The sequence below is a fragment of the Hipposideros armiger genome, unplaced genomic scaffold, assembly GCF_001890085.2.
Source record: "Hipposideros armiger isolate ML-2016 unplaced genomic scaffold, ASM189008v1 scaffold_129, whole genome shotgun sequence".
NCBI lineage: Eukaryota > Metazoa > Chordata > Mammalia > Chiroptera > Hipposideridae > Hipposideros > Hipposideros armiger.
The window spans coordinates 2,469,703-2,479,461 of record NW_017731479.1 but is presented as its reverse complement, the minus strand read 5'-3'; the positions used below and the strand labels follow the sequence as shown (position 1 = coordinate 2,479,461).

Below are 9,759 nucleotides of genomic sequence, written 5' to 3'. Positions count from 1 at the left end.
AAGGAGAGGGTGCCTGAGGAGACGACTCCGCGTGGAGAGGGGGCCGTACCAGGCGGCGAGAGGCGGCCCAACAGCTAGGAGCTGTGCGAGCAACAGTCGCCTCGAACCGACGAACCGACGTCTCCGCGCATGGGCCCGGCGCGAGGGGCGGGGCGCGCGCGTCACGTGAGCGTGTTTTGGGCATGTGACCCGCGCGGGGCCAAGGCTCGCCCCCGCCCCCTCTTCTCCTCCCCTCGGCTGGTGTGAACCGAGCGGCCTCGCCTCACCGCCTAGCGCCCCCCTCAGCCGCCGCCGCCACCGCCGCCTCCGCCCGCTGGCCATGTCCCCTGGCCGCCGCCGCCGCCGCCCAAGCGCGGCGCTCCCGCGGCCCAGCGCGCAGTGAGCGCGGGGCCCACTTGCAGTTCACCCGCCCCGGGGCCCCCTTGTTCTCAGCGCCGCCGCCATGTTGGGTTTAGAGCCGCAGCGGAGCCGCCGCCGCCGCCGCCGGTGAGGGAGGCCGAGAGCGGAACCTGCCCCGCCCCGGGGCCCAGGGAGCGGGGCCGCCTCGGAACCCGGCCTCTCCCTGCCAGTCGCCTTCCCAGCCCGCCCGTCGTGCGAGCAAGGGAACGAGCGCCGGGCCGCGGCCGCGCCTTCCGCTCCCGGCCCGTGCAAGCCCGCCGCCCATTCGTTCTCCCGCCGTCGCCGCCGCTGGGCCCGGCCAGAGCCTGCAGCGGAGTCCTTGAGAGTCATCGCCATGGCGGAGCAGACCTACTCGTGGTGAGTGCGGGGCTTCGGGAGGCCGGGGCGCGGCGTGGGTGGGGGTCGAGGCGCCGGCACAGCCGGCCGGAGGGGAAGAGGAGGAGGAACAGGTGCGTGTTGGGAGGGCCGCGGGTTGGGGGTGCACGCCCCCCTCGTCCCCACCAGAGGGGGCGGCTGGTGCTCGGGGAAGGCGGTGAGCGACCGGGGACCCGGCATCCGAGAAGGGGGATGGAGTAGGAGGCGGCGGCCCCGGTGGATGTCATCTGGTCATGGGCGGAGTAGGTGATGGAGAAGGGGATCGTGACCCCGAAAAGGGAAGCCCACGGATGGGAAGTTGAATTCCACGGGGACCCTGGAACTGACTAGAAGGGTGGCTTCTGGGCAGGAGGAATGGAAAGGGTGGAGAGAGGCAGGCCAGGGCAACCGTGGGCCACTGGGCTGTGAGGAAGCTGGTGAGGACAGGTGATAAGAGGCCGAACTTAGAAGTTGTGAGCGAGAAGGAGCCGTCTCATCTGGGGCTGCTGCTTGGCACTGGGATGGGGAGTGAAGGAAGAGTTGGTAAGGTGGGCAGAGACCCAGGTGTGAGAGAAGGAAAACCGCAGAAGGAGAGCGTCTTGGGAACCCTGGAGGGGAGTCCGTGGTGGAAGAGGGCGGAAGGGGAGCTAGTTTGGGTAACCAACTTTAGAAACGAAGTCATTTTGGTGACAGTGGGGCATGGGCAGAGTCTTTGTAAGGGGTGATACTCTGTTTTTCAGAATTTGAAGTGGTGTGGCGCCCTGGGTCAGGTATGGAAATGGAGAATCTGCAAACAGTTATGTCCATTTTTATGGGACTTGTAAAGTTATTAAGTAGCTTGTTAAGGACTGAGAAGCGTACTTTGTAGTTTATAGACTGAGAACATCCCTGTCCTGAGAAGGGAGAGGCCTCCCTTTGGCATTCAGAGGTGGAATATTTGCAGGAGGGGTTGAGGAATGGTGAAGGGTGGAAATTCAATAATGGGGAGAAAGTCATCTCTGGAGGGTGAGGAAGCAAGAAATGGGTTGATTGTAGGTGTGGGGATGGAAGATCTGGTTGCAATCTAGAGAGATTGTTTGAAGGTGGTTTACTCTTTGAAGGAAATGTGGTTTGGGATGGAACTGTGGGCTTTCCCTTAGAGAAGAGCATAATAGAGTGAAAAGAGTCTCACGTTTGGATTTTGGAAGGCTTGGTTTGCAGGTCCATTTTGCCATTAACTTGCTTTATAATTAGACAAAGATAGTAAGTTCTCTATTTCTTTTTCATGACATATAAAATAGGGAAATTACCTTATTCATAGGCTGTAAGGATTAAATGAATAACTACAAAGCACATGACAAACTGTAAAGTGCTGTATTTCACTATATTATAATTATCTTAGGGAAATAGCAAAGAAATGGGTCATACCTGAAAATAAAGAATGGTTTGGGGTAGAAGGCTTTAATTGAGTGGATGATTTGTGGTGGTTAGGGTTATAAGTCATGTCTTCCCATAGAGAAAGAGGATTGGTGATTCAAGGTGATAATTAAAAAGGGAACGTCAGTGGTATATACAATCTCAAGAAGAAGATAACAGATTGAAAGAACTGCTAAAGGAAGAATTAAAATCTCGGTGAACAGTTGTGACTGCATGTGTATTTTTAAGTGAACATGTAAACTAATTTGATAGTTTTGAGCAACAGTGAGCTGCCTTTCAATAAATAGCAGGTGATAATGGAATAAAATTATAATTTGAACTTTCTTATGGACAGAGTAAGAAATGAAGGTAAAGATACTCCTGTCATGTCTTGTAACTAACTCATCCTGAGCTGCTTAACACTCTGCACCAGCTGATAGTCCTGATGGCTGCCTTCCTGTTTTCATTGTGCTGTATAGAGGCTGTGGATGATTGAAAGAGCAAACATAGCAGCGAAGAAATGGGGGGGGGGGGGGAAAGAGAGTGTTTTACTAGGTAGGTTGAGCACACACTACCTCTATGTGATGTTGGATGGCTCTACTAGTTAAGGGGGATTATTTTGTGAAGTTTGACAGTTTACAAGAATTACCATATTAAAATACTTCCTTTAGTCTCAGCTTCCTTTATGTGCTTCACAGGCAAAGCTCCTTGAAGTCAGAATGCTTAGCCCTTCACCTTTAGCATGTATTGAGATGGAGAAAGTTCTCACATCGTCTTGAGAGAGGGTGGTGTATGAGGGGAGAGGAGCAGGAAGCCAGGCAGCTTTGCAGTTTTTTCTGAGTCAACTGGGTAATAGCATAAAGAACTACCATATGTCATTTAATATACAGCAGGTCCTAGAATAACGTCCTTCTGCTCAGTGTTGTTTTGTTATAATGATGAGATGCCATAGGAACACAACTCTTGTTTATATTAATTAGCCTGTGGTAAAATTGGTTTCGTTATACATTGCTTTGCTTAAAGTTGCAGGACCTGTGGATGATGTTAAGTAAGGATTTACTGTATACTCATTTAATTCTTGTAAGTCTCTGAGGTAAGCGATTTTCCCGTTTTATAGAGGAGGAAACGTAGGCTCAGGGGCCAAGTGACTTGTCCAAGATACTTTACCTGTGATGTTTTATTTTGTTTGACATGAATTCTCCCATCGTTTTACTCTTTCTCATTGAAATACAAATATGGAAAAGGTATTTCAAAAATTACGTGTAAAATGAGTTTTGGATTAGCAATCATTTTGCAATATCTTTGTCACTGTTCCCTTCCTTGGTTTGTGCAAATATCAAGAGTTGATTGTTTTTATTGCACTTTATTTATTTATATGTGGCCTTTAGGAAAATCAACCTGTGGAGAGTAGTATGGCAGTAAAGATTTGTCTCAGGATGGAGTCAGTCAGTGAAGAATGTAGAAGCATATGAAAATAAGTTCCTTTAGGATTTTTTCTTATAATAAGACATGTAAATTATAAAACAAGACTGGCCATGAGTTGATAAGTGCTGAAGCTCAGTGATGAGTACATGGTTTATTATTGTATTCTGTATGCTTTTACATGTTTACATTAAAAAAAAAAAAAGGCCCCTACACATAAATCCATGCTGTTTGTTCTCTGGTTTCTTGTGCTTGCTTTCTTCCTAGCAAATTCTATGAAAATCCTGTTACCAAAGGGTAATTCCACCTAGCTGTGTAGCATTTTTCTGACCACCCCAACAGAAAGTGATCTCTTTAGTACTGTGGCATCATGCCTTCCTTTCCATGCCTGAATTCCTCGATTGTAAACTCCGTGATGGTAAGGATGCTATTATTATACAAATCTTTGTCCTCTCCTAGGGCCTACCACATTGTCTTGCCCATAGCTCCTGCTTAGTTCATACTGAGTGGTTGAACGTGATAGTAGATTTCGTGATGGTTCATTCTTTGTGGAAGGAATATTAAGCGTAAGGGAAGCTACAGATAGATGAGTGTTTATAATCCATATACTTATAAAATAGAGCTTTCGGTAACTTAGTTTCCTAGTGTCTCAGTGCTGTAAGAATGAGGAATGCTATCCCTTAATGAAGTTTTAAATAAAAGCTATTGACAAGAAATTAAAATAATTGGTAGTAACACCACAGTCTTTATCATGATTTAACCACAAGATTCTGCTTATATTCTTTTTACTCTTAAACACTGAGGAAGCGAAAGAAGACATGTGAAAACTTTATGAATTGAAGGTGCAAACGATACTTTTACTAATTTGAGAAAAACACCCTGCTCAATGTATATTTATGAGCAGTTGTTTTAGTATAAGTTCTGTGAGAAACAGGAACTTGTCTCCTTTTTTTTTTTTTTTAATTGGGGAACAGTGTGTTTTTCCAGGACCCATCAGCTCCAAGTCAAGTAGTAGTTTCAATCTAGATGTGGAGGGCGCAGCTCCTTGGCCCATGTGGCAACCTTGGTTTATGAGCCTGCGCTCTAACCAACTGAGCTAATAGGCCACCCCTGGAACTTGTCTCCTGATGGAGTCGATGTGGTACTTGTATACAACTGTACTTGAACCTTGCTTAAAAATTACTTATGTTAGGGTTAATGTTGATTGAGGGGACAAGGAAGTCAGTTCTTGTGAACCTCATGCAAATGAATTTTGTTACTAAAGTAGTATAATAATTTATTGTGTGTTTTCTGTGTGCTGTGGCTTTACAAGCATTGCTAACTAAGGAAACTGAGGCTCAAAGAGTTTAACTCGCCTAAGGATGTAAACAATAAAAGAGTTCAAAGTCAAGACTGGCGCCAAGACTCTGACATTGAATCTACTTCCATTTCCACAATCACTACTGTAAGCTAACCACTCTTTTGCCTGAGTGTTCCCTCTTAGCCTCTTCAGTGGGTTCCTTCCCTCCATTCTCCACATAGTGGCCATTCTCCTGAGTGACTTTCTCACAACCTAAGTTGGAGATCATGTCAGTCCTCTGTTTAAAACTCTTCAGTGGCCTTTGGCCACACTTAGAAATAAAACCCAAATTCCTTAGTATGGCTCTTCATTGTCAGATCTTGTGTGTCTCTGAGACAGTAAACAAGCTAAAAGTTACACATGAATAAGATTCTTTCTATTTCAGTATTTCAGTACTCTTTCCAGTGCCTGATGTATAAGCAGGTGGTTGGTAAATATTTACCAAATAAACGAATGAGAATGCTTCCTTTCCCCTGGGCTACCTATACTTAAGAGCTAATTTAAGGACCATTATATGAAGGTGTTACATTGTTGTGATAATAGGTGTTATCCTGTCCGGTATTTGCAAATAATGCTAAACCTGAGAATAAAAATAATACAGATCTCTAGAACTAATGGAAGTCACTTTTACTTTCAGATTATTGTTGTATATCATTGTACTGTATCTGTTGTGATCATATTTGATTGTATCTTGTTATTGCATCTGATGAAAAAAACTTTGATAGCATCATAGATTTTAGATTTGCTCATTATTTTTAAAACATATTTTTGCCTATAGTGAAAGTGCTATGATAATACTTTGGCAATGCATGATTCAAACTAAAATTAGCCAAAGCTAAGACTATGAATTTTGTATTGAACTCATTTTCCTCAATGCTGCTTATAAAGCCTTTTGGGGGAAAAAAAGCTGGAGTATTTGTAACCATATCAGCCTGTAATTGATCAAGTAGTACTGTGAATTAAAATGCCTAATGTTCATGCATTCCTCAAAATAGATTTCTATGTGATCATTTATTTTAGAGATAACAAATGTCACTGAATTGTAAGGTGTTACGTAGTTCTTTTTAATTGTATTTTATTTCAACATTAATAACTTACTTAGTTTTCATCATTCTTAATGTGTTTCATTGAAGCATCCCATGAAAAATTAGAAGATGTCCTAACAGGAGTATCTAACCAAGGGCTGTTTTAGGCATCTGAAACTTGATGTGATTGCTGTCCCTGGCAGTAGAGCCATAAGGATAATTTAATTTTTAAAAATCTGTAATATATTCTCGGGAGTTTAATATCTTCTTAGGAGTTAAAGGAAAATACTGGTTTTATTTGTTGTGCGTATAAATCAAGAAACATTTGCAACTTTGAGTTACTATAGCGTATTTTCTAATCCTCACTTAAAGAGTTAGAGGCAAAGTGCCCCTCTTCTGGAATTTTAACCTCTTAGGTGTCTAGAGGGGCTCCAGGTGACCAAATTCAATATTATAGGAAAAATCTACAATTAGTTCCTATGATCCTTGCGATGAATTGTTACCTCTCAGATTTTGTTAATAGCTCTCACTAGAGTCACAGTTTAAAATAAAACAGACCCATTCATTTGCTGTGATAAGACTAGATTGAGTTGCTGTGAAAAAGCTAGGTTCGAAAATGTTTTTAAGGTATTAGACCAAGGCATTAGCCTAATAGAGATCTAATAGAAAATCACATTTTGGTTTGTGGGGTTCACTCTAACTTGGTAGGAAAACCTAATAATCTCTATTTAGGAGTCCTAGTATTAATAGTGAAAAACCACTAAAGAATAAAAAAAAATGCACTAGTTCTTTACATGTTTGTGAATTCTGTGGAATATAAGTGAGCACTCAAAGTATTCAATTCTGTCGCTGCCACTCATTGAATGTGTATTTGAAATCCTATCATATGAGGATCTAATTCTGTTCTGGTTTGTTTGAATCAGGAAATCTTTAGTTTGAGGGTGATTGTCATCTTTGATTAACTGTGACCTAGTCTTAGTCCTTGCGTTGTATTTTGTACAATGGTCATGCCTGTCCTACTTCACACAGTTGTCATGATGATTCAGTGGATAATGTATGGAAAATGCTTTGTACAGGGGCGTTATTAGTTCTCAACATTGTTAGAGCCCAATAGGTTCTAGATGGAGTTAATGATTTTTCTTGTTTCCCAATTTAACCAACATTTAAAACTTCGAGATGTCCATTCTAATGAGAATTCTACTGACGTGCCCAAATTGCCATAGAAAAAGAAATAGAAATTGTCATTGAGTTATATTGGTGCCTGTGAAATGTGTTATATAGTCATCTTCTATTAGTCATAAGTTTCATTGTCCATCAGTATATTCCGTAAAACAAAGAAAAATTGTGAATTGAATAAAGGCTAAATATTTTGAAGACAGTTTCCCTCAAAATCTACTCAAATGAAGGAAAAGCAGTGGTGTGGATAACCCTAGTTTTTTCCTGGTTTTCTTCGGAATTCACAGAAAATTTCTCTACCCCAAGAGGCCTAAGGGAGGGGCTGTTAGCAGTTTATCTGTTTTCTGACTCTATACCAAGTCTGCCAGGCACACCCACTTCCCTTCATCTGAGGGCTTCAGGCTTGGGCTTCACTTTTGACCAAACTAGGAAACATGCACCACAGTTAATTGTTCCACCTGGTTATACAGACATTTTGACTTAAGTATAGTGCTTGACTGATTTGTTTCCTTGTCTTAATTTTTGCCCAGAGGTGTCTAGTTTGACCTTCCAGATTTGACTAAATCTTCAAGACTTGCCTGAGAGCCTTAACTTTTTTACACCTTTGACTATATGCTCTGACTTTATAAACTTCTAGACATTTATATTCATTTCTTAAAAATGCTTGCAAAAGACTACTGTTAGAAGTAAAAGTTAGTTTTAGAGAACAAATTCTCTTATCTATGCCATTGATTGTTGCAAGCGCTGGTACCTTTAAAATATAAAGGTCTAATACCTTAAAAACATTTTCACATAACTTTTTATAGGGATTCAGCCTAATCTTATTGCAGCAATGCCACCTGGGGCCACAGCTAGGTTAGCTAGAGGTAGTTAAAGACTAAGGTCGGTTAACCAAGAGGAGGGCGAGTGTGGAGAGACCAAAAGTTGAGGCTTGGCAAACTCACAATTGAGAAATTTGCTTAGGAAGAAGAGTCAAAGGAATCTCGATCAGAGGAAGGGTAATCAGGCAAGTGCAATGGTGATGAAAGAAAAGGCACAGAGAATATTTAGGGGCAGGAGTGTAAAAAAAGGCTAAAGGGTTCAAAGAGACCAAAAAACAAGCTATTGAATTTGCAAAGGAAGTCATTATTGAAAGTGCACTAGTAAAGATCAGAGTGGTGAAGGTGAAAGCCAAATGAGGGATGGGTAGTGAGGAAATAGAGGCATGCGTTGGGTACTGGCCATTTGTTTGAGAAGTAAGATGTGAAGGACTAAGGAAAGAGGATGGTTGATATAGATAGTGGGGGTCATTAAGGGCCTTTTGTTTTCTTTGTTCTTTCCCCCCTTTCCTAATGAGGGAGAGGATTGTGTATTTGAAGCCTGGGGGAAGGAGAAATTGATCTTGGAAGGATTTTTTTAAAAAATTGTAGTTTAAGTTTAGAGATTTTGACTTTTTTTTTTTTTTTTTAAATCATGGATTTGTCAGGAGTTTTGAAGAGACCTTAATTCAGCCTTTGTTTCTTTTGGCCTTTACATTGTCACTAGTTCAGATTGTATTTTATTTGGATGTTCTACGGTTTTTCTAATTGCCTACAGTATAAAATCCAACCTTTTTAGTCTGACTTTCAAAACAATCTGGCCTGTAACCCTACTTCCCTATATTTTATTTTATTTTTTCTTTTAGATTTTTTTATTGGGGAATTGGGGGATGGGAACAGCGCTGGGGAATTGGGGGAAGGGGAACAGACAAGTTGCTGCCCTTTTGTTCTTCAGTCTAGTTGTGGAGGATGTTGCTTTACTGGCCCAAGTTGGCACCATCATTGCGCTCTTCCCGGGCGAGGCAGATCATTTGCGGGCTTCTGGACAGCTGCTCACTGCGGCTGCTGGCTACACACGGTAGCCCGTGGCAACCCACTGCAGCAGGGGCTGCAGCCTATGCAGTCTCCGCAGTCTCCTGCGACTCACGGCAGCCCAGCTCCAGGTTGAGCTGTTGTTCAGCATCTTAGCTGTGGAGGGCAGTGTCACTGGCCCTCATATATGGGATCCGAACTGGGGCCCCCTGGTGTCCCAAGCCAGCTCTTAACCAGTGCGCCACTTGGCCAGCCCCCCTATATTTTCTTTAAAATACTTGTTATTTCAGTCAAACTTGATGACTCACTGTTTACCTTTTTAATTCAACTCATACACCTGGTTAGCCTTTTTCCCATCTCTAAATATGTTAAGTCCTACCCATTGTTCAAGGTTCAGCTGAAGTTCTGACCTTTTGTAACAGAGCATCCTGATTGGCCCAGGAGAAATATTCTACTGATGCTGATAGTTCTTTATCTGATCCTGTCATATGGCAGCACTTATGATTTTGTGACCTTGTATTGCATGTATTTAAGTGACTATCTTCCCACCTTGACCATAAACTCTGTAAGGATAGGATCAAAGTAATTAATTTCATGGTGCAAGGACTTACACATAGTAGGTGTTCAAATTTTTTTTTAAGGAGTGACTATTTTAGAGGTGAAATTTGCCAGATGCTGGGTTTTAGAATAGACTCTCTCTCTAAAATATGCCAGGGTACATAGAAGAGAGGAGAGAATACTTACCTAATATCTCTTTGCTCTTTGAAGAAAATATGAAATAAAATTGTTATACTGTTAAGTTGGGTCAAGTGTTGTGGCC

General features: G+C 42.5%; 1 protein-coding gene across 1 annotated transcript in view; it reads left to right on the top strand.

The window, feature by feature from the left end:
- The first annotated feature begins 203 nt into the window (after positions 1-203).
- SPPL3 (signal peptide peptidase like 3) overlaps positions 204-9,759 on the top strand; it is a 115,474-nt gene continuing 105,918 nt past the window's right edge. The window contains exon 1 of the mRNA XM_019649158.1: positions 204-756. Coding sequence (XP_019504703.1) covers positions 734-756 — 23 coding nt within the window. The 5' untranslated portion in view covers positions 204-733. The remainder of the gene's footprint in view (positions 757-9,759) is intronic.